This window comes from Telmatherina bonti, assembly GCF_933228915.1.
Source record: "Telmatherina bonti genome assembly, chromosome: 2".
Lineage (NCBI taxonomy): Eukaryota > Metazoa > Chordata > Actinopteri > Atheriniformes > Telmatherinidae > Telmatherina > Telmatherina bonti.
The window spans coordinates 20644673-20670683 of NC_136620.1; the positions used below are offsets into that span (position 1 = coordinate 20644673).

The window sequence follows — 26011 nt, forward strand, 5'->3', positions numbered from 1 at the left end:
AATGAAGCCTACATGGTGGAGACACCACCATGTTTTTAACTTTAACTTTAAGGTGAGTAATGCCGAACCTCTGATCAGGAAGTAAATTACAAGTCATGCAGTCATGGATCAGACTACAAAGGCTTTGAAAATCCAAGCTGATGTTAAAAATGAATCAGATAGCTTCCTTTGTATTAAGGATAAAATGTAATCACTGATCTTCTCCTTGATGTCAAGCATGTGCATGTTGATGCAACCACAAGATCTGATGTCATTTAGTGCAGCACACTGCAGTATTTTAAGCTAACTTACTTATAAGAGAGAAACATAAAGCAACAACTCACCATTTGATCTAAAAAGGGAGTGCATATTAAAATGGTGACTGCTGTCTACCAACCTGAAGTAAATTTACCAGTGAGAATGATTTAAAAAGACTGGTTTGAAAACCATTTTTTGGATCAGGAAATGCTTGAAGATGTAATTAACAGGGACTTTTCCTCTACAACTGTTTATAAAAGTAATTTGAGTATCCAACACACAGCGTGCTATTGACTGGTAAATAAACCTTACAATATACCATCTGTGTGTAATCTCTGCAGATTAAATTTTAATAAATTGTCTTGGTACTTATTCAGTAGGATTATTTCAGTTGTGATCCTTTCTTCTTGATTAACCCTTAAAGCTCAAACACCATGCATATGAACTACAGTGGTGCATTAAAACTGTTGTTTTACCAGAAAAAAATACTAATATGTTAATCTATATGCAAAATCTACTTGTCTGTATCTAAATTAATATCTTGGGGATGACCTTCAGCTTTAGTTGTTTGGTTTTCTTGAAGGGCTTTTGGGATCAAGTTGCTTTTATCTTACAGCAGTTGGGCAGGAAAGGGGATCAGAAAGAGTGGAGAAAGACATGAAGTAAAGGACCTCAGGGCAGGACCTGAACCTGGGCTGGCTGCACCAATAATATAAACAAACAATCATATTTTGTTGCAGCCAATGCAAAACAATTCATACATAGCATCATGCACCACTTTATGAATGACAGATGGTACACAGAACTGGCAAAAACTACACACAACTTTCTGTAAAATCATTTGATTCTCATCACAAACTAAACTGCATCTTCAGGAAACATCTGTCAAAAGATGCCTGTTCCCTCACCATGAGGACTCTTGACAGATGGTCTTTTACAGGCATAATGACACAGGCAGCTTGATGAAAGATGGATGACTCTGCTACTAGTTAGTATTTGTATAAACTTGCAAGGATAATGTCTCACTGAACACACAAACTAAGTAGCAAGGCATTAGCATTAATGCTGTAAAATGTTGCATTAAACTGATGTCAAACTAATACTGCCAAAGCCAATATCCACATTTATTCAGAGCCCTGCCTCCCTGTCGTGCTCCCATGCTAGCTTGTACAGAGGAATGGTCTCATTTAGCAGAAAATGTTGACCACAAAACCATGCAGCATTAACCAGACCATGCACATTCAAATGATCTCCAATCAGCATCTAATTTTACCATATTTGTTTCCAACAGCACACACGGACACACATGCAGTACTGGCACAATGTAACACACACCACCAGCATGCTAAAATAATACCAGGAGTCTATGTTTCTCTTTAACAGGAATGCTGAGAGGGTCATTCAGCTCTGAGTGCATGACCGACACACCTACACACTGAAACCGCACACTGCCAGGCCTCTTTTTTTTCCTGCTTGTTGCCTGTGTCTGTGTGGGAGTTGGTGGCACTTTTAAGGGTGTTTCTGATCATCTGTTTCCTGCTCTGTGTTGTTTAATCACACATTAAGAAAGAACAAAAAAACATTTTAAAAAATCCCTCTTTTCTTATCATTTTCTCCTGCCCAGCTAACCACCCGTATCACTGCTGTCCTCTCCATCCTTTCTATCACTTCCTCTCTTTATCTGTTTTATATTTCCACTCTGAATCACTTCCTGCCTTTTCTCTGCTCTCTTTCTCTGTCAGCCTGAAAATATCACTTACCTCTCACTCTCACAAAAGCTCGCAATAGTGCCTGCCCAACGCCTGTGGACAGGCCCTGACAAACACGTACTCTCTTTTTGTCCAAGCGCTATTTAAAGAGTCATTGTGCTCATACAGATAAGCCTCCGAGGCCAGACCACCACAAAGCTCCTGATAACACAACTTCTCCCAAACTTGCTGCTGTAGAAGCTGAATTTAAACTGGAAAACCCCCAAATGGACCCAACAATACTTTGATGGTGTCTCAGCTTTAGGAAAATATTCAGTGACTCTGTTCTGTCAGTAAAATCCTGCTGGAGAGGTTTAGCTATATCAAAGTTGACATGAGAAGCAGCTTAAAAAATGGTGAGTGTAACGGTTATGTTGCAAGGCCTGCAGGTGCTTTTCTAAAGCATTTAAATGTTATTTTTCTACCCTTTATTTCTGAAAATAATCTGACTTCCAAACAGCAAGGTTTTTCTCCACACCCATCAAAAATTGCATGCTGGTACAGCAGATGCGACAGATGGAGGAGACAGGAACATACTGTAGGTGAGTGGTGAGCCCAAAACCAGATAAGGCGAATACACAGATTCATAATGCAATAAAGGAGGGAAGAGAGAGAAGGGCATGAAAAACAAAGCAGGGAATTGAAATACTGACAGAAAAAAATGGACATTTCAGCCAAAACATTATCCTCAAGACATGCATCACTGTTAGAGGAATATATATGCTTCATGTATATACTCTCATGTTTTGAACCACACCAACAGCAGACAACAATGAGAGCATAGAGTACCTATTTATGGGAGGGCTTTCACTGGGCGACGTGACACACTCACGGGGAGGGAGGGAAGTCCCAATCAGGCAGCCAGCCAATGGGAACAAGAGAGGGAAGAGGATTCGGTAAATAAGGGGGAGGACAGGTTGAAGGGTGGAAGGTTGAGCGGTTCAAGATGTAGCTGAATATGGTCTAGTAGGAGTTAAATGCAGACCTGAGCATAATTTTAATCAGGCAGTGGTTTATTCTGATCTGTTCTGTAAGCAACTTTTACCGACTTCTCTGTTTGGGAGTTTGACAGCATCCAACATCACTACTGATGGGTGTGTTTGGATGCTGGTGGTCTATTGTAACTACACTTAACTGTGATGCCTCCGTGTTGATCCCTGGTGTACACAGGTTGGCAATATTTTGAATTATCACAATTAAAATGTGACACTGTTCTGTAAAGTTTGTCTGATCTGGTCTTTTTCACGTGCCCACCAGAGGAAAGTCCTTCTGCAAATCTTTAGTAACACAGACGCTCACAGAGTTCAGATTAACTTCCACCTCAGCATCGATCAGCAGTAACTTTCACTGAAATAGTTGTCTGGAACAAAGTGATATATCGCATAGAATCAGTCAGCAGTAACCATTTTGGGAGAAAAACAGCTGAATGAGCAAAAGTCTAAATACACTGAATAATCAGAAATGTTTAGCTTGGTTTATTGTCCACTATACGTATAACCCTCACCACTTAAGGTGAGACAGAACAACTGCGATAACCAGCCAATGGGAAATTCTAGGTGTTGGGTTGCAAATTAAGATTTACTGGCACAATAATCAGGATTCAATACTGCTGTCTTTTGAAAATAATGCTAATATATTGTCCAGGCTGATATGACTGATTGTAGACATACTTTAAAAGAAGGAGAGTAAACTAAACTTTAGCAGAGATACCATAAGTCGGGAAACTGTGTTTGGAATTCTGACCTTTTACAACAAAGACAGATACATTAACGCTGTAAGAGGATTTTCAGAAAGTTTTAAACAAAAAAGTATTAAATTTCCATTTAGCCAGCTGAAATCCTGACTGAACTCTCAGCAGATACAGGATTTATTTAGTAATTAGTGGTGTATTTGTTACGTATCTCCTACAGTAATTAGTACGATCATCTGTAAGTACAGTACAACTAGCTTAAGCCTATATGTTTTGGACTCAGCTCAAAACTTTTAGCCTTGGGGATTGGAAAAGCTTCATACCATTCCAGTGGAGCTTGTCTAACTCAACAGAGACGCTGACAGACAATGAGCAGTAATGGACGCTGCTGCAACAGGTGGCAAGGGCTGCATAGCGCTGAGAGGCTCTTCGGTATGAAGGTAAGTTTATAATTTTATTGCTTTGTACTGTCATTATAAAAGGTTCTACAGGTGAATGCTGAAAAAGACCACATTTAAAGTCATGATGCATGCGGAATAATTAACAAGACTGAACTGAAATGGTCACTTAAAAAGGGCTATGGGAAAACACACAGAGATGTGTGAGAAGTCATAAAAACATCTCTTGAGGAGGAAATGGTTGCATAGCAGCAAACCTGCTGGTCGACATACAGCAGGTGTTACGTCGGCCTTCTAGAGAAAAAGGATGTTTTTAGATGGAAATGAAAGCATGTTTTATCTGACAAGTTTCCAGCAATGACACAAAGCATTCAGTGGAAACTCCTCAGCTTTAAATAGATTGAAATGTATGCATTATGTTTCAAGTGGCTCTGCGGGGAATAAAACACATTATCTATGTCTGTTAAGTTGGAAACGGAATTAAGGGACACTCATTTTTAAAAATGTTTCTTCTACTTTTTTCATATACAATTGGGGGACATGAACTTGGAAATAAACTTGTTAAACCAACATGGCTCCAGCTGAGAAATTTTTGTTGCCCATTATTCCCTTTCCTTTTTTGCTAAATATTTCCAGGTGGACAGAACCAGCCTCCTAACAGAACAAATAAATAAATCAAGTTACATCAGATAAAGACCTTAAAAACACCATACAAAAATAGAAATAAGGGAAATAAGGAGGCGTACCTTAAAAGCATACTTGCGGCTGATGTGATCCTCAGGTCCCACGGGTGAAATGACATAGCTGGGCAGAGGAATACTGCCTAGGACCGATTCCTCTCTGCTGTCTGAGGACGGAGGGAGAGAGGGAGAGAGAGAGAGGGAGAGAGAGAGAGAGAGAGAGAGAGAAAAAAAATGGGAGGAATGTAGAAGACAGAGTTGTAGGGGGGGCAAGGGTGGTGGGTGAGAAAAGGAGTGACAGAGATATAGAAGATAGGAAGGGGGAATAGAATAAATATCACTCATCACCCACTAATTTAATCTTGGTCTGCTGCCAGTATCATAATACTGACACACACACATGCACACACGCACACACGTCACTCGTACTATAGTGTTGTACCAAATGGTAAATGACTACTCTGGTATTTGAGTGTTACAAAGAAAACGCTCCCCTGCCCTCCCATGCTGAGATCATTCATGCACACACGCACGCACGCACGCACGCACGCACGCACACACGCACGCACACACACACACACACACTTTCCTGTATAATGGCAAAGATGCTCACAGACAAAATGCAGGCCTTAACCTACAGGAGGCTTAACCCTCGAGCAGCCCTTTAAACACTAATATCCTCACTTTCTAAAAACATCCCGAGTACTCAAGGTCCTCTAAATAAAGCCCTTCAGAGGATTTGTTTTCCTTCTGAATATTGTGGAAGAGTGTTAGAATGTGTGTGTGAAAGACTGTGTTTCAGTGCGTAATAATTGCAGCACCGTAAAATTCAGGAACGATATGAAAATATGTGTGTGTGGCACCTGTGCACGTCGATGGCTGTTTAGCTGAGAGGCGATAAGGCGGCGCTGGGGATTAAAGGAGTAATTGGTTAAAAATAATACAAGGGCCTTTGAAGGAGACATTCCCTAAATTCTAGCTGAGACGGTGGGGTCTTTTTTATCTGCACTGCTCTGTCTGGTCTCACAGAGACACAGAGATACACACACTATCTCACACACATTCACCACACCTGACCATGGAAAATAGAGTTATTTTACATACAACCAGCACAGTGTTCAGGTATCTATACTTAGTAGAGCAGGAAGGTAAGAGAGCATCCACGAGAGTAAGGATGGAGAGGGTTGTATAGGGCAAATTTGTTTGTTTTCACATTGTATGATCAAATAAAAATGACTGATTAAAGACAGTAAAAGAACAGAAGGAAGAACTGCATCTGCTGATGGTACATGCTGTTTACACAGAAAACTGTGTTTCCTGTCTTCAGATTATGATTTATAAATACCATTGAGAGTGTAAATTAGGTGGCACCTCTGACCATGTGTATGCATATTCCCCTTATGGAGGAGGTACTTACAATGGGATGTGCTGAAAAAAAAACCCACACATACTGTCCACGCAGCATAACTGTTATTGCAACCAAGAATATACCGAATGACATGAGTAAAGGCTTCTCAGATGGAAAACAGGCCAAATGTAATAGCTCAGAATTTTAATTAATTGAATAAAGTATGACAGAATAAATAAATCAAACCTTTATTTCAATAAATAATGCAGCCAAAGGCAGATGTTGTCTTGCCAGAGTTCTAAATAAAGATCCCATTTGTTCGGACAGTTGGGACGTCTTCACAGAAACTTGTGAATCTTTGGGTCAAAGCCAGACAGACTTGAATTGTGCCATGAACTCAATCCCCTTGTAGGGAGAGGCCAATAAAATGGACAGGGGCCACTTTGCTGCACGCAAGCCTACTAAATTCTGAGTTCTCAGTAATAGAAAAAGTATCATTTTTTGTAATTTAGTTCTTGTGGGTATGCCAATGAATCAAAATAAAAATAATAAAAAAAACAGGTTATATGATGTTGGTAGCAGAAAGCACAGCAACCAAACACTTTGAACGGTAAGTGATTTCTATTGCATGGTTGATTTGGGTTGTGTCCTTGTATAAAGGAGACTGGAAATGCATGAGCTCTGCTTTATGCTGGAGAATTCCCAGGATTAATGCCTGCTTAGAGGGCACTGTTGCAAGTATGAACTCATGAGGTGTACCAGTTTTCTTTTGCACAGATTTAGAACTGCTTGTACATTCAGCAAATACGATTCAGAGGAGCTCAAGCTTGTAATGTTTAAGATGACTGTCTACTCTAGAATATGCAAAAGTCCTTTAGTTCAGAATAGTGAAATGAAAGTGGCTGCAACCCATGAAGCCCCAATACCTCTGAACAAAGTGTATACAGTATCTACAAAGAAAGACGATGCAGAAAGACTCCATGGAAGTCTAAAATGTCATGGTTTGTTCCTTTAAACAGTTACCAATATTAGATAGCTAGGTTTCTACAGCAGTGCATAGCACACAAAAACACTGACATTAATTACATGCAGACTGGAGTTGAACTGTGGTTGGATTTTCATCTGCACATTTAACTGTATCTGTCCTTGTCCAAGGATGCACTGAAAGGTAATTAAGCAATTGACCAAATTAAATCAAACCTTGCATCAGTGTGGACCGTGTGAGGATACCTTTCTCATCGTACATGTAAGTATGGCCATATTCACCATTTAGATGCCTGAAACTTGCATGATGGGAACATATAGGTTTGAAAATCTGGACTAAATTAAAGCAAAGTCACAGTCTGGGAATAGTGATCATATGCTGCGCCGTGCCATGCTGTACCATGTTGAGTTGAACATACTAAGACACTCTTGTAGCTCAATAGTGAGTTTACCTTGCAAGGTAGCTGGACTTTTATGGGACGTGCAAGATCATGTGAATCCATCTTTCCAAGTTCTTAACAATATGTGCATCAAAAACTACAGGTGGGTTTTATCTGTGATGAACATCATCGATGATGGTTGATATTCATTCACGACTTTGATTAATGAATCAATCCTTTGATCATATGCAAAGTTTGTGGAGTGTTTTTTAAATGTCTGTCCTTTTCCAAATGAGGAGGTTTGTTTCAACTGGCATTAAACTAATAGTGTCTGATTATTTAAGTGAATTCACCTTTGTTGACTTCATTTCGTTTGCTCAGTATGAACAGAAAATAGGTTGGTAAATTATAAAAGACTTGACCTCTACAACTCCCTACAGAAACCTTTAAACAAATAGTTATAACAATAAAAGACAGAAAAAATGAAAGATTAGGTTGTTCTGGTGTGAAAACATGAGACGGGAACATGAAAAAGGAGATGAGAGATGCTGGGGACAATTCTAGTGTTTTTATGTTGAGAAGAAGAACCTTTGAAGTTAGCAAGACGACAGAGAAAAGAGAGAAAATGAGACGACACAGAATTGATTTCACCCTCCCTGTTGAGGCGAGCAGACAGAGCTGTGTCTCCCAAAAGGATCTGTTAAAAAGATGGAGATGAATAAGGAAGGCGTGGAGAGGCAGATTAAGACAGGCAGTGGAAGGAGTCCTGTGGCGATGGGAGTGTGTGATGTATGTGTAAGCTGTCAATGTATGTGCCAATGTGTTTCAGCTTAAACTCACTAAAAAGATCTATTTAGTGCCCACCCCAAGTGATTTACAATCTCCTTCATCTGCTGCACTTCACAGTGTCATCAGAATCCAGGTTTCAGCTCCCACTTCATGCTTTTTTTTGTTCGGTTTTGTTTTTAATCAGCGTTTGACGGACTGTTGGTTGATCTAGTTAAGCATTCTTTGTCTTCCATTAGCCTTAGTTTTTAGCCTTATTTACTGACATTTGGTGTGTGACAGTGTTGCAACGATGCCTCACAACATGGAAGGTTGTTGGTCCCAGCAAGACCAGCAGCAGAGTGGAAGGCTAACCGACTAAGCATCAAAGTCGCAAAACTGCATTAAGCACTGGGCTATGTCTCCTGTAGCTTAAAGCTGTAAACACTTCCCACCACTAGACGGCAGACATGTGTCTCTTCTATATAACAAATCTGGAAGGCAAGGGGAGGGCAGGTGTTTGTGTGTAGGGGTGCGGGTCTATTCAAAGGTTATGATGAAATCTAATTTGAAACAGCATATAGAGCATACGAAGAAGAACTCACAGTTAGTGATGAAGAGTGGACTACAGAGGAAACGCACAACATATGGAAACACTTTCTCAGCTATAAGCCATCTCTGATGCTTTCTGGCTGACAAATGGTCAGCTAGAGACCGTGACAGTGATGCTTCTGTTGGAAATCACGGTCCATCAGTCCATTTTATAGCATCACATGTGGGAGATGACAACTCTGAGGCTTTACCAAACTGAAGATGGGGAGGCAGAATTCCAGTATTTAGGAATATGGTTGAGGTAGTGGAAAACTGGAAAAATCTGTGAGCGCAGAACAGATCCAAATAGCTCTAGAAAAACTGATGATGGCCGTGCATAAAAGAGAAATGAGAAAGTGGATTACATGTGGATCACATAGTTTGATTTTGGAAACTAAAACTGAATAAATTCTAAACTCACCAATTTCCCTGTTTTTATTTTTTGACAGAGGATTTCTACTACATTTTACCACCATTTATCACAGTTTACATAGTATCTAATAGTTGTGATGCAGGAATACCAAATTAGATCTGCAGTTTTACTCCCATCATAACCTCTGGTTCATCCATCCATGCATCCATTATCTTTACTACTTAGTCCAATTTAGGGTCATGGGAAGCTGGAGCTTATCCCAGCAATCGTTGCACAAGAGGCGGGGTGCATCCTGGACATGTCGCCAGTCTATCACAGGGCCAACACAGAGAGACAAACAACTATGCATGATCACAGTCACTCCTTGAGACAATTTAGAGTAACTCTGGTTCATATTCAACATTTGCCTTAACATTACGTAATATTGTCTTTTAAAAACTGACACCTAGAGGGATAAAATGTAATATCAGTAAACAAATTTTCCCCAAAGCACATAAATTATATTTGAGATATTTATAAAAAACAAGCCCACAATAAAGATGAGCCTTACATGAGCCCATAATTTTTTCAGGGTATGATGCTCATACTCATCTAGAATCTGGCAGATTCTCATTATTAGGACCAATTCTTTGTGTGCAAGTACAAACAGACGCAATGATTATCTGACTGAAGGATGTGTTTCTTCCTGTTCTGCCCTTTTCCTTTTTCCACATGTGCCTTTGTCTCACCTCATCTGTCTTGTCATTGATGGGTGTGGCACAGATACAGCTGTGGCTCATAAACTCATCACCTTGCTGCATCACTGCTCTGCTATTCACTCTTTACCAGGTCATTTCTGTCATCAAACACTCAGGTCCTGTCCTGTAACTTAAACCTTGTCTTCTGGAATATCCTGCCTTTCCTGACAAGTGTCTTTCTTTGCACCTCAGGTCTCCTATCATTGTCAATGCTACCCTGCTACGCTGCCTGCCCACCCACTCACCTATCAGCCTGCCTTCCTTGTTGAATCTCTCTCTCTCTTTCTCCTTTAGGATCAACACCATAGAAATCTACAAAGAGTCACTGTGCAATTTATAAATACAACCATGTGTGCTTCTGGTCCAGTCACTCGGGGGTAAATGTTGTTCAATGATTTTAAAATCAGACCATATGTAGTTAAACTCCTCTATAAGATCCAGGAGACTGATGCTCCATTTAAACCTGCTCATGTATAGAAATTAGAACACAACCCATTGAACAGTAACATTAGTAGTATGTGATATTTTCTATGTACTTCAAAGATGTTGGCACATCGTCGTACTTCAGACTTCAGACTGGAGTGTAAAATGAGGAGTGGGCTGGATTGGTGTATGTTTTCCTGGCTTCAAATGCTTGGTTTTCTTGTTGTTGTGGGTTGAATTTTTAACTGCCAAATACATGCCTTTCCTTTTGCTGGTTCAGTTTCTGGTTTGCAGGGGTTTTTTTTTTTTTTGTGTGTGTGTGTGTGTGTGTGTGTGTGTGTGTGTGTGTGTGTGTGTGTGTGTGTGTGCGTGTGTGTGTGTGTGTGTGTATGCACAGTCCTATGACAGCTGCCGGCTTTTGTTCTTTTCATGTAATATACAATTTAAATGAGGTTATTGCTGCATTTTCTTTAAAAACAATTTTGGCCATGGATATTTATGAGGCTAGCTCCAAACTCTGCACATTGGATCCATTAGTTTTTTTTGAGAACCCTAGTAATCATAATTAAGCAAACAGAGCAGAAAAATAGTCTAGAAAAACTGGGGAGTTCTTTTTTTTTTTTTTCAGATTCATCCAGACTTAAAAATAACTCCGAACTGCAGAGAAACCCTGCAGTCTTGGCCATTCTGTTGAGACTTTCTTACAGTATGTTGCTTCACTTAATAAAGGCTGCAGAGTTGCAATGATTTGAACTGTTTTGTCAGGTGGTTCTGTTGTGTGTCAAAGCTTGAGTGACTGATTCAGGGTGGGGGGAGCTGGAAAGACACACAGGTGGCAGAAAAAGCATCAGCTCTTTCCTCCACAAGCAAGATTTATCAACATTACAGAAAGACGCACCTTTGTAGTAGAACAGACAGAAATCCGCCAAGACAAACCACTTCCTCTTCCAAAGACGCATTCCAGAGCTGTCCTGCAGAGAGAAGGAGGGGTAAACAGTAAAAGTAAAGAATGGATAATAATAAGATGAAATACACTGTGCAAACTTGGGGGAGATTTCTCTAACAGAGATCTTGAGTAGGAAAAAGAGAGGGGCAGATGAGAGAAGTGAGGGGAAAACAGAGATAAAGAGACAGACTGGGACAGTAGAAAACCAAAACAATTAAAGAAGTGTGATGGACATAAGCAGATGGATAAAAAGAGCAAACAGGAAAGAGGAGGAGAAGGAGGAAGGTGATTATTTGTAGTTGTTTGTCTGCTCTCTGTGCCTGTCACCACAGCTTTCCTGCCTGCTTTGTCTTGTATGTTTCTGGCTGGAAAAGTGGCCTTTTAAAGAGCAGAGGAGAAACAATAGGGACAATATATCTAGTTGTATATACCCATTCTTTGACTAAAATAAAAGTGGATGAAAGTGATAAAACATGCTGCATCTATGTGGTTGTGATAATGCCTGCTAAGCCTCTACAGCATGTGAAACATTTGCTGATTATTATACAGTAGATGGGTTGCATGCTTGTGTCGGTACCAATGTGTCAGCATGCCACTTTGTGTTGTCATCTGATTATAATTTGCCTGCAGTAACATCACTGACAGGTATTTTTATAGTGGCCAGGCTTCTTCCAGTGGGATGATGCCAACTCTGGTTATTTTAAATATAAATGCTCTCCAGTAACAACCAGTCTGTGACTGTCAGGAGATAAACGACTAAATAACAAGAATGAAGCAGGGTTGTTGTAGTGTAGGATGCTGAATGATTTGCCAACTACTTAGCTTTCTAATCAGTCATATGGAAATCAAACCTTGGCATCAAAGATGACATTATAATAAGACTACATTATAATTATCACATTTATAATAATTATAATTATTTTGTTGGAAATTATGAAACAAAAAAAAATCTAAAGATTTGTCAGTGAAAATGGGATGAATCTGCTAAAAAAAAAAAAAAAAAAAAAAAAAAAAAATTACAGAAGCAACTCTTTGAAATTGTTTTCATAAAGCAGTTTTCAGAAGAATTGGGGGACAGTCTGACCAGTTTAATACCCCAGCTGTTACTGTGCAGCCATAATCTTATAATATACAGTGATGTTAATAGGTTTTCAATGCACTGAATACAGCATGTCACTGGGATTCCCAGGTGGCGATTTGAGTGGGTCCCTGGAAAATGCAATGTGTCCCCAATTTTTTAAAAGATGTATTGAACACCAAAAGAGAGTTCCTCAATGAGGTACTATCTGTAGACTGATCAGTCAGAGGGAAGTGCAGAGGTGTGAAAACGAAAAAACAGCTGCAATAGTCTGCCGACCAGCAACAGCTTTTATCTTTTTTTGGTGTCATTTTTGTGTTCTCCTCTTTTAAAGCAGGAGCTTGTTGGAAATGGAATACATTTTAACACCATCTGAACTTGGCAAAATTAATTTTCTCCAATTTATATTAATCACAGCAAGTCCCCTTAACGTTATAACATCAACATGAATGAGTTCAACATCAAGGAACAGAAACATAACTTTACTTAATATGAATTTTGTATCTTTAACTTTTGTAATGAAATCCGTAGTGACTGGCTAGTTGTTTTGGTTGCCGCTAGACTAGCATGTGTTGCGATAGCGAGTGCAGGGTGCACCATCACTGGATACATGCTCAATGTGGCTTTGCATTGTTCTGATAAAATGCCATGAAAAACGTCCTGTGAATGACAGAACATTTTGCTCCACAGCACAACAGATATATACAGGTTTCAGTTCAATAAAAAATTACATTAAAATTGAAGGGGCTGAGCCAGTTCTTTAAGCCACTGGAATGTTTAAGATCCGGACATTTTGCTGACTCGCTTTTACTTGGTGTGGATGATGTTATTTAACTATCCAGACGCTGCCAGTTAAAAGCCTATTTATTTTCCAGTTCATTTTCCATTATGTCTATAAACAAATGGCACTCTGCACGTCAACAGCGTGTTCCTGGCAAATCGGTCAAAAACTAAATTTCCTTTCCGGCCAAACACACACCCTACACACACAATTTCCTGTTTTTATATAGACTTGCATCAATTGGCCCATACAAATATACTTTATTAATCGCCCAATGGAAATGGTAATATTGTGGTTGATTATCTTAGTTGTGCGTACACACTAGAAGACACAGGGATTTTTTCCTTTTGCGTTACCATGCAACACTTTTGCATTATCTCACAAAAAGCGATGACCTGATAGACACTTGATTATATTGCTACAAGAGCGTGCAAAGTGTTAAAGCCATTTGCTCTGTGTCTTTAGGTGTTTCTGGTTGCATCTTTCGCTCAGCTGTTGCTTTACACACAGCTGTAACGGTTAACCAGCCTTTCTAATGACAGCAAACCTCATCTGCACTTGGAATTCATTCATTTAAGCATTGCAACATACTTTGTCTGTTAACATGGACGTAAGTGTTTGCTATGTTGACTCGATGCTGAGAGGAAGTGATGCAGACCATGCAGATGGAGCCATTTGGTTTAAATCAGGTTTATTGGAGCCACTCAACATTCATGTTAAAACATTCATTGGCAGTAACCACTGAAACCAGTCCTCCAAACTAGAGGCAATATAATGGGAGCAACCCACATAATATTTCAGTAGTAGTATAAATTACAACCCTTTTAAGTTCATACCAGTATTCCTCATTTGATTATAAATACATACTATTTCAACTTTGAGCAGGCATTGTTTACCTGTTTGAACAACCATCCTCGGACCACCACTGGGACATTGGGATTCCTCTTGATAGCTTGCTCTCTTTTCCCAAAGCTATGAACCTTCCCACCTGGCCGAGAAGCCTGCAACAAATACAAACAAGAGTGGATGGTTTGGATGATACACAATTACATAAAAGTCCCAGCAGTGAAGAGCTGATGAACAGGACACTCACACTCAATATGGACTGCTTCCCTTGTCAGAAGAGTGTGTTGTAGATGCTGTTTTTTCACAACTACTGTATAGTTTACTCAAAGGAACAAAGATGGATAATTGCTGCACATCAGCATGAAATGTTTTCCATGTTGATTTGGCTTGGTTCATTATTTATGACAAAACCAAAAACACACAAACTGCACCTGTGATTATAGAGTCTACAATGAAGTGTGACTGTTTTGTGAACAACAGCAGTATCTTTGAAAATAAGCTGCCTGTGCCTCATCTTCCCATTCAATCTTACTTATAACAGTACTGAATGGACCTTCAACCACACCATCATTATTGAGGTTTTTTTTTTAGGTACCTGTCTTGTTCTGCCCCAGTTGTCACCTAATTACAGCCATTATTTGAGAACAGACCATTTTCCACCTGATCTCTTGAGACAGTGATGGCTAGCGTTGCTATGGCATTTGTCAGACATTGACAAAAGAATCTGAAGACTGGCGGATAGGAAGTTTGTTTGTTTTTTTTTAAATGAAAAATTTTTTTTGAAAAATTGAAAGAAAAAAAACAGGATTTATGACCTCCAGGTCAGCGGTTTTGACTGCCAGACACATCTGCTTGGAAAGTCTGGCTACTAAACCTGACAGGTGTCATCACAGAGTAACTCCCAGAATACCTCTCTTTATCAGCATGAACAGATATTAATGATGCCAGTGGACTTATAATCCTATGTAAGAGGCCAACATTTGATCCATAAGAAAAGCGTTAAATTGCAGAAGAAAAAGGGCAACCATTAATTCACACACATAGTAAAAAAGCATGTTAAAAAGTCAAGAGGCAAGGCAATCAGTTTCTGCATGTTCACAGATTTCATTTAACCTTCAGGAAAACTATTAACTTTGAAAGTTCAAGGCTTGAGCTCTTCAACCAAGACAATACTTCCATTAATTATCTTTTTTTCTTATAAGTAACAATCTACCCCGTCGAAGCTCAAGGACAGCTCTTCTCGGGTCATGCTGAAATGTATGGTCTGACTTATTCTACCATTTCAATATTGAATCAGTAATAAACTGGTTTTTAAATTTAATTCAAGATCACAGTGTGCAATGAAAGGATTTATAAATAAAAGAAAACCTGTATTTCCCATAATCATTCAAATAATCCATTTATTTTGTACTGCTCATCTGGACCAGGCTGTAGGAACACCAGTCTGAGCAGGGATCCCCAGACCTCTGTCTTCCCCAGCTGCAGGACATTTAGGTAATCCCAAGCCAACTGAGAAAAATTATCTTCCCAGTGTGTTGGCTCTGTCCCTAGGCATCGTCCCAAAGAAGCATGTCCAAACCACCTCCTGTGGGAGGCATCCAGAGGGCATCCTGACCAGATGTCTGAGCCACCACACAAATAAAGTGAATTGAAATGGTTTTGTGCTGACTTGGTGTCTAGGACACCCATGCCTGGGGTATTCCTGCATTGATTGCATTCCTTAAGTTTGCATATGAAATGACCCCATCCAGCTCTATTTTATCTTAAACATCAGAGTCCACAGAAAATGATAAACAGACTCTACTTACAAAGCCCATTTCATGTCCACTCATAGCACTTTTACAAGACGTTACCATCACCCATTTACTTCTTGCTGTAAGAATCACATTCTTACAGTATTTTACCAATGTAGTATTTTTTTTATCTATCACACACAGACCCACACCAGTGGAAACATTTGAGGCAAAATGTCTTTTTTTTTCCAAAAGACATTTCAACAAGCTATCCTCTGTTCCTCAAGGCCCACTATCCTGCAGGTGTTCAATGTTTCCCATTCATCCATTTCAAATAAAAATGGATCTTCATAAATCTGTTATTGAGATCAATCTGAGATTAATTTGTGTCAGGCTTGTACAAACAGGGAAACATAGCAAGTGTGCAGGATATAGTGGACCTTGAGGGCCATAGTTGGGGATCTCTGATTTGGGAAAATTTGTGGTCAAATCACTAACCTTCTGAAAGACAAAGAAATATTCTTATTGCTTATATACGTCTGCGTAGACACTTAGCTTTTATTTTAAAAAATCATTTATGATGCACAATTAAAATTTAGTGACTAACTTCTGGTCAATTTCCTCATGGTATCTAACACCCTCCTCCTCCAGCAAGATGGATTCAATGAGCACAAAAATAAAAGTTTGAGTTGTTCCGTGAACTCCAAATTCAACCAAGTTCTAGTCAAATGGGATTTTTGTCATGCGTGGGTGAACAAGCTAAATGTACAAAGACCCATCTCACAACCAACATGGCATAAGGATCTATAGATATTTACAGAGAACTCATCTCATGCTTATGTGATGACTTAGAACTACATTGGGTATGAAATGAAACGCATCATCAGAAGAATCGCCCCAATTATTTTGCTCACTTTGCCACTGATTATTTCACAGTACTGGTAAACAAAAAAACAAGATTGCAGAGACATCTGTGCTGCAAGCAGGCTCATCAGTGTGGCTGCTATGAAATTATGCTTCTGATTGCCTTTGGACATTTATTTATATGAGGAGGGGAATATACGCAGAACACTCCACCAAACGTACTTGTAACAGGGCATTTATTCATGAGATCTCATTACATTATCTTCTAGTCTGATACCCCAGAAGAATGACTGCCCCCCACCCAGCGATGCATGCAAACTCACAGGCACAAACATCAACCATGCCAGCACACCACCCTTTCACTGATATAATAAAATATTTGGTGTGATGGCTGCGTGACTGTGTCTGGCAGCAGCAAAGGGAGGCTAACACTGGGAAACAGCTAATTAGAAGTGGTTGGTTTGCCAAGCATGATGAAGATACCCAGTGTAACTAATCCTTTCACATCAGGTTCCCACAGCTATTAATATACAGTATGTACTATATGTCTGCTTGTCACACGTTTGTCTCAGCCTGAATCTGTGTGTGTGTGTGTTTGTGTGCAAATATGCGTGTATATGTGTGTACATGTACAATGCAGGGATCTATTTTTAGGCTGAGTGTAATTTTGTGGAACAAGCTGTGGTCCCTGCTGCACAGTAGCACTCTGTTTTGTAGGTGAGTGACTGAAAGCCAAACCAGCTACTTACTAAGTGAGAGGCACACAATTAAATAACCTGAAAGCCAAGAGAATCTGGCCTGAGATCTGAAGGCTGTGAGTTCAAGTCCCCAGACAGAGAGGAATTATCTGGGAGGGCGCGGTAATTAAACAAGAGCAGTGCAATCCCTTTAGTTAGAAAAGGGAGGGTAGTTATTACACACCTAACTGTAGCCTGTATAAGTGACTCTGATCTGTGGCTAAGAGCAGCTCCCAAGAGTCAGAACAGGTTCAATTAATTGCTAAAATGAATTTCCAGCTAAATGATTTAGTGAATGACAAACTGATTTCATAACCTGTCTAGTGTTATTTGTTTTCAACTTCCCAAATTAAAAGATTTGCTTTAACTTTATTCATTTCAGTTAAAACATGTTAAACTCTCAAATGTTATTCTGACACAATGACAAAAAACACAGTATATTGCTAGTTATGTACAGACAGGCTCAACTTTTTAGAAAATTGTTTCCAAAAAGACAAGTTAATGGATATTTGCATGTTAATTTTATGACAAGATGAAGACTAGAGCAGTATAAGAATATTATGAAAAATATTCAACATTTTTTGTTGCTCATTTCAGAATTTTAAATCCATATATTATGTGGATTAAGTACACATTGAGTGAAACATTTCAAACATTTATTTCTTGAAATTTTCATGATTGTGGCTTATAGATAATAAAAACTAAAAATGCAGTGTTTCAGAAAACTAGAATATTACATAATATCAATGAAAAAATATTTTAAACAGAAATGTCAGGCTACTGAAAAGTATGTTCATTTCGAAGCACTAAATACTTGGTTGGGCCTCCTTTTGCATGAATTACTGCATCAATGCGACGTGGCAATGGAAGCGATCAGCGTGTTGTGCTGCTCAGGAGTAATGGAAGTCCAGGTAAGAGGAAGATGAGAAACACCAGTCCGAACTATGTCGATGACTTGAACACTGCCATCAAAGCAACCTGGGGTTAATATAGAGGTTTCACATTCTGAAATGAGTGACCAAAAATACTGAACTTTTTCATAATATGATCATTTTTTGAGATGTACCTGTAAACATGACGAACACTGTTAAAACTGACAGTGATTAAAACTACTCTAATTAAATAAACAACAAGCTTATTTTCAAAAGACAACAAAAAGAGAAAAGCAAGTTTGTAACAACTTGCTTAACAAGTCTCTTTAATTTGAACTATGTTTCATGAATTTAATTGATATACCAAATTACCACTACACATCATAATTTTCCAGCTTTAAAATAATTTCTATATTTAAGAATTTAATTTAGTTTTTGCTTATTCAGTTTATTATCATTTTCCTATTTTTTTTTTATTACCAAATACAAGTTTATTTCTTATATTTTTTTGGAGAATATAACAAAAGTTTGACATTTAAACTATAAGCTTAAAAAAAAAAAAAAAAAAAAGAAATAATTAAGCCTTCATCCCTTTGTGTTAAGCTGATAAAGATTAAACTGGATTCATCCTGTAGGCATGTTAATAGTCTCTATGAACTGTTGGGCTCAAACAACTGAAAGATGTTAAATCAAGCCTGAGGAATGTGGCATTTCAACATGAGGATGAGTGCAGTAACTCTAGTGACATCACATCATGTGTAACATCATGTGAGGCAAATTAAGTCAAACTGCAACTTTTACTCAAATGTTCTTATTTTTGTGACATATTAACAAGACACACTAAATTTATTCAGATTTTTTTTTCCACTTCATTCCTAAAACACAGACTTGGTCAGCAGTAACATGTAGTGTTCTTGTGTGCACTGTATAATGAGAAAAATTCTTTACAAAAAAAAAAAGGTTGCGATGGACTGGAGAAAGGACTGGACTTATTTTTTCTTTTTCTTCTTTTTCTTTTTTGAAAGAAACCCTGCTGGATTTGGTCAGAGAAACATTCCTAACATGGTCTTCATTACATCCCAGACTGCCTTCCAGTATCTTTGTAATACAAAGAACCACAAGCAGCATGGAAGACTACCAGTATTCATTATGTTTCACTTCACACACAAAGAAGAGGTTACAGGCTTAAATTCAGGGTGACAATCAGGTGATAAATATAATGTGTCAAATTTTTTTATTGCAGTGCCCTAGATAAGTTATAATCTGTTATTCTTTTAGAGTTTTCCAAAATATCTTCCCATACATCTTGTGAAATCCTCTCCTCCTGTTCTGATTCAAGTCCTGTCTTTATTTCTCAGCATCAAGAACAGAGATCCCCATGAGAGTGTTCTAGGCAGAACTGATGGAAGTTGGTAAATGGTAAATGGACTTGTACTTCTATAGCGCTTTTCTAGTCATACACTCAAAGCTTGTCACTTTCACCCATTCACACACACATTCACACACACACTCATTCTACACACTCATACCCCAATAGGCACATCGGAGGGGCAGTTTGGGGTTCAGTGTCTTGCCCTAGGACACTTCGGCATTTCAGGGGATCGATCCTTCAACTTACCCGTTGAAGGACAACTGCTCTTCCTCCTGAGCTACAGCCGCCCCTAATTTTTTTTGTTCTGTCAGAACAAAAAAAAATGATTTTCATTGAAAGGGACCTCAAAATCGTTGAATAACTTTTCCATTATTTTTACTTATTTTGTCATTCTCTCATTATTTCTCCACCCTATACTTTGTGTAAGATAATTTATCTTAAAGACAGATCTTCCTTTGATGCCATATTTTCAAAAAAAAAGTTAATTTAACACTTCCATAACACTAAGATATGGAAGTAACACTTCCATATCAAGCCAAATGGACGTAAATGAGGACACTTGATATTTTCTAAGGTTAAAGCGATCCAGTCCTATCCAGTCAAACAAGCTAAACCAGCACTTCACTTTGCTAATTTACATGGTGGGAAATAGCGTGTGGAGTGATGAGCCTTCATCTGTCACAACTTTACATGCTTATTATCTCTCAGAGGAGAACGTTAGATTCCTCACAAAAAGAGCTACAACAGACTGTTCAGACATAAAAATGTCTTGTGAAGAAAATGATGAATCACTGTGGGCACCTGAGCAAGGCCTTAACCCCCCCCAACTGTTTGCTTTTTGATTGAATTTAGCAGCCTGCTGCGCTCGACTAAATGAGCTATAAATGGATCAAGTGCAGTCTAATTTTTCCAATTAAGAATAACAACAGAAAAACTATTATTATTTTTTATTTTTTACTGAGACAACCAACCAATCATGCTCCCATATTGTTATTCTTGTTGTTATCAATAATAATAATAACAATAATAAAAAATAATGACGATAATAATAATAATGATAAATGACTTTCCTGCACCCCCAAATCAGGCCAAGAATTCAGTTTTTCTTTAATGTTTTTTGTTTGTTTGTTTATTTGTTTGTTTGTCATTTTCACAAATCACCCTTTTGCGGAGAGTCCAACAAAAACTGGATGTTGACCAGCTGTAAACAGCAAAGCCATTCATTTGGCATGAAAACAGCCGTAATCCCTATCACTAAAAAGTTACGAATAAAGTCTTTCAAATCATGACAGTTTATCTTTAAATTATGTATTTAACCTTTTGGAAACAAAGGTTTAAGTCAGCTGAAATACTTAAAAACTCAGAAACCTGAAAGGCAGAAAAAACTAAATGGTTTTTTTTTCTTTTTCAAATGATTGTGTAAAATGTGTTTTGGTTCCACTGAACTACATTAAAGTAGTCTCACCTTTAAGAAGCAAAAAGCCAAGCTTTGACCTTTAGTTTCCATCTCCATTCTAATAAATCCAAATGAGCCCTTTACACTGTTCAAAACCTAAAACCTAGGAAAAAAACCTAGTCCTATTAGCTGTGGTGCCAAGTTATTACTCATTTTACTGAAGAGTAGAGTTTGTTCTGTAAAGGAAATGAGGAGGCTCATAAAGGATCCATAAAACTGGAATCCAAGCAAAATTTCTACAAGACACAGACATTGATTAATCCCACAGAAGTTGTGCACTCTGGTTAATAAGAACAAAAGCCATGCAACTGGCGATACAGCCGACAAGTACTTAAAAATAAATTGTGACATATAACTCACAGGGGAAGAATAAGATAATTTCAGCTTCAGTGCACCTTATAATGTTTTGTCAGAAGCACAATGGATGTGACTTAGTTAAACAGTGTTTCATTTCATGAAGACACCGTGCAACGCACGAGGGAATAGGGATGATACATATTCCCTCTGAAAAAGATCCTTAAGGGTTGCTCATGTCAGATCACAGCTTCCGCATTGTTTTAATGCTGTTTGGTGGCAGGCGTGACGGGCTGGAGCACCTGGGATGGCTGCAAGCCAGGAAAACTCCAGGCATCATGATGGATGTCGCGTCATCGCCACACCGCACCCAATGACACATGTTCAATCTTGGTCCCGCGGCACCTGTTGATGGGGTGGGATGGGATTTCATGCAACTGAAGAGCTGTGTATTCATATGTGTGTGCAGGAACTGGAGGAAATAGTGATATATATTGGAAGATAAAGCCACAGGGGTGTCTTTATGTTCCAAAAACATGACAAATCTGATGCCTCAGAACAAAACTCTAAATTGTGGAGCTCTGATTTTAATTTATCAGCACTCCTCTGTTAAATTTATGAGTTTTGTTTTTTTTTCTATAGCTTTTAGTTATTTTGGCACTAATTTGTCTGAGGTAATGGCAGCTTGAGAAGGGAAAGAAAAACTTCAAACTAAATATGAATGAGTATCGTATCATTTCTGCTGGTGTGGGCTGATGGTTATATGAATGGGAGGTTTTAGAAGATTCGCTTTAAGACTTGGCAATGGGAATGCAGTCAAAAATCTGTAAACTATAAATGACATATTTATGAGCAAAAGCAAAATAAAGGTAAAGAGGAGGAATTGAAACCCAGTTTGCTGTCAGTTTCAACACTGATGTTGGAGAACAAAAGACCCTTAATCAATAATTGTCTAGTATTAATCAGTGCTGGCATGAAGCAGATAAAAAACAGACTTGTATCCAACTACATCAGTAGGTGGCCATAAAAAGAATCAATCTCTGACCTCTAAAGGGTCTGACCATTCGATTCTCATTATAAACTATGCTGGAGAATGCACAGTTTTCCTGTTCAGCTCTCAGCTCTCCCATAGCTTCCATCTCAATATGATGTTCATAAAACATTTCCTCCTGTGTCACATTTTACACTGGACATAATGGATACAATGCCTTTATCAAAGCTGAGTGTTATCAGCTGTTTAGATTAACTTTGGCACGCCTACCTTATCGCCACAACTCTCTACTATCACTTTCTACCTCTCATTTAGCAGTCTGTAATATCTTAACAAATTACTGTTATTACTGCAATATTAGCATACACAATCTTAATAATGTAAGAATAGCAGCAATATTCAACAGAAATTGTAAATAAAAATATGGTAAGCAGAGCTGTATTAGTGAGGGCTGCATTCACTTAGAGGATTTTCTGCTTTTGTGCATGTTCTACAACAAACCAACTAACGAGCCAGCTAACATGCATGGGTGAAAAGGTGGAATGCACCTCTCATTAATACAACAGAGATAAACACGACATACACTGATTAATCGCTAGTCATGCCAAAATTGCAACATTCAGCTATGATATTGCATATTGCAGCCCTACACTCACTTGAAAATAAAAACAAGGAAACAGACATCCATTTATATCAGTGGCATTACAATACGATTTAGAGACCAGCAGGATAACATTTTGAAAGTGATTAAGTTTACAAGCCTTAGGCATGCCTTCCTTTGGTAAAGAGAGTCTGACTTCAGAAAAAGCACCCGTCATCTTGAGATGATAAGTGGTAATTGGAGCTATACTTGGCTCATGAACCTGCTGAGTTTAACATATTATCATCAATTAGCACATTAGTTCAGCTGACTTCATTCATTAAAAACTATTTGTGTTAGCAAACAAGCTTCCTTGCTTCAGTCTGCCTTTTGCATTTGCACTGTGTAGCTGTTTCTGTGAGAAACTATGCAACTAACTTGCATTACAAAACAGGATAAAAAGAGTTCAGGGTTTCATTGCACTACCTGTTTTCCTGATAAAGACAGGAATTCACCTGTTCTGTTATCTGTTTAACATTGTGGTTGAGCAGCAGAAAAGCTAAAAGAAGAAGATTTTATTTAAACTCTCACACAACTGACCCTGTAAACAGCAAGAGCTCCTAAAAGCAAGCAGTCCTCTGCCAAGGCCAGAAACACCAAGTGTAGAGGAAAAGATAAATGAAAATATTTGTAACGCTCAGTGTAAAGTTAATATTAGATAAGTGAACAATTAACTAATATTAACTTTATACTGAACATTGCAAAGTTAATATTAGATAAGTGAATAATTGACACAACCATGCACACTGACCTTGGAGGTGGAAGTGGTGTCCACAGTGGAGGAGGTAATGGCCGTGGAGGCCTCGCTGACGGTGGTGCTAGAAAGCTGTTCGCCTGTGGGTTTGGACATCATGCGAGAACCATGCGGCCTGCACACACACACATATTCATAAACACAATGAAATGTCGTCAATACACTATAAAGACATGGCCGGCAGATCACAGGGGCTTCAAGACCTCTGATGTAGTTTTAATATAGATTTTCTCATTACTTAAACAAAGTTTATACAAATCTATTTTTTTAGGAAGTGTGTTGTTAATCTTTCCATTTCATCCATTTTTCTTTTGTTTGTTGTAAATTAGCACATTTCAGTGTGTTCAAATTTTGTAATTGTTTCACGTTTTTGTTTTCAAAAACAGGCAAAAAATGCAATAATAAAACTACATCCAGATAAATATGAAATTATTCAAGTTTATTTATCATGTGTAACAGTGTAGCTGGCCCAGTGCCCATAAATCCGTGCTATAATTTCCTACATGGATTATATACAAACATCAAAAGGTAGAACTTCATTTTAATTTAATATATGATTTATATGGGTTTTTTTTCTATTTTCTGTGTTTTATTATTTCTTATATACTTTCTTTGTACCATCTGTAATGCTTTTATTGTTTTGTGTAATGCACTTGTTTTGTAAATTAAATGTGCTTTACAAATAAACTGGCCCTTCATTACCATCAGGAAGAAACAAAAACAATGTGGATTCTAAGATTGAGGGCAAAACAAATGTTAACTTTAGTAATAAACATTCACTTGGCAGCTGTAAAGCAGCTATAATAACAGTATAATAACAGAGCTGTGAATCCTAAGTTCCAAAGAGATGTTACCAGTTGACAGTCAGGACTGTGAAACATACAACACCAATGAATCAACATCTATGATAAATAATTGTAGAAATAGTCTTTGGGCTTGAAACCTAGATCCTTGCAAATAATTCATGTTAAACTGACAGACATCTCTGTTTTCCTCTCTCTCTCCTTAAAAGAAAGGAAAATCCTTCCGCTCAGGGATTCAATTTCAGCCCAAACTCCCTACATTTCTCAAGAGATGCCCAACAAAAATACATTCATTTATTTAAATTGTTGTGGTATTACCCAGCAGAATTCAGCTTCAACAGATCTTTCAATCTGCCTTGATATAAAAAAATAAATACTGTTTACAGTTGTTTTATTCTTGTAATTATTCTAAGATTTCTAATCACAGCAATTTAAATGGAATGGAAATCTGTATTTTCATTTGGTTTTTCTGTTTTAAGCAGAAACTGTGAATAAAATACTTTATTGTAAAGACATGCTGCTGGTATTTTAAAATAGTTAAATGTCATGGAAATAAGAAAAAAATAGAATCATCAAGATGTAGCTCAAAAAGATGCTGGAGAAGCAGAGGACAAAAGGAGAACTGGTGAGACATCAAGAGAAATTTTCAAGTTGGAGAAAGAAAAGAAATACACTATAGACTATAGAATTAAGAGAACGAAGATGAACAACAAGGACACTCAAGGTAGCTGCTTTACATTGAATCTGTTATTTATTCACTCGAGAGTCACACCGGTGGTGGTAAACTGTACGAACAGCAACAGGTGCCCAAGGGCAGATTGACAGAAATGCAAATCCATCCAACAACCTCTTTGGCCAACCAGTCTGTGATAAGAACACCACAGCATGAGACCTGCATGGATTTTAGGTCTTCTGATAATCATACATTTAGTTTGCTGTTGCTAGCTCACGTTAGATTTTAAATTAATACAATGGAGTCTGTTCTCCATAAACTGTTGCTACAAAAGCAAATCAAGTGCAGCAGCTTTGATTGAAGTACTTCGACAAGGAAAAGCTGATTGCAGCGACTGATAGAGAGAAAAAAAAACCCACTTAATTCGTACACTTATTATTCCCTTTCAAATTCTGACCTTTAAGTAACCTTTAAGTAGGCAAAGTACAGTATCAAGTGTTACCAGCTGTGTCAAACTGCTGCGTTATAAAGTTTAAGGTGTCCCTTTTATAATAAGAAAAAACAGACACCTTAAGGACTTAGATAACACCATCCAATAAGCACAATCATGCACATCAAGCAGTAATGAATAAAACATGCAATCTTTGAGATACTTAGGATGCTTCCTGCACTAAACAGGCACAATGCTAACATTAACACAGAGGAGTCGTTGCACTTCATGTCGAAGTGCTCCTTGCTGGAAATATGCACAGTTATTAGGTTAATAGCGACTGTGTTGCAGTTGATTCATCTGTAAAACAAAACATCTGTTCCACAC

The 26011-nt window shown here is 38.2% G+C and overlaps 1 protein-coding gene across 3 annotated transcripts in view; it reads right to left on the reverse strand.

Annotated features, from left to right (window-relative positions):
• LOC306765006 (pleckstrin homology domain-containing family A member 7-like) overlaps positions 1-26011 on the reverse strand; it is a 120605-nt gene that overhangs the window by 29538 nt on the left and 65056 nt on the right. For all 3 annotated transcript variants that reach the window (XM_079252326.1, XM_079252325.1, XM_079252327.1), the window contains exons 3-6: positions 23716-23833; positions 14056-14160; positions 11253-11325; positions 4820-4920 (exon numbers count right to left, since the gene is read on the reverse strand). In XM_079252326.1, the coding sequence (XP_079108452.1) occupies positions 4820-4920; positions 11253-11325; positions 14056-14160; positions 23716-23833 (397 nt within the window). The remainder of the gene's footprint in view (positions 1-4819; positions 4921-11252; positions 11326-14055; positions 14161-23715; positions 23834-26011) is intronic.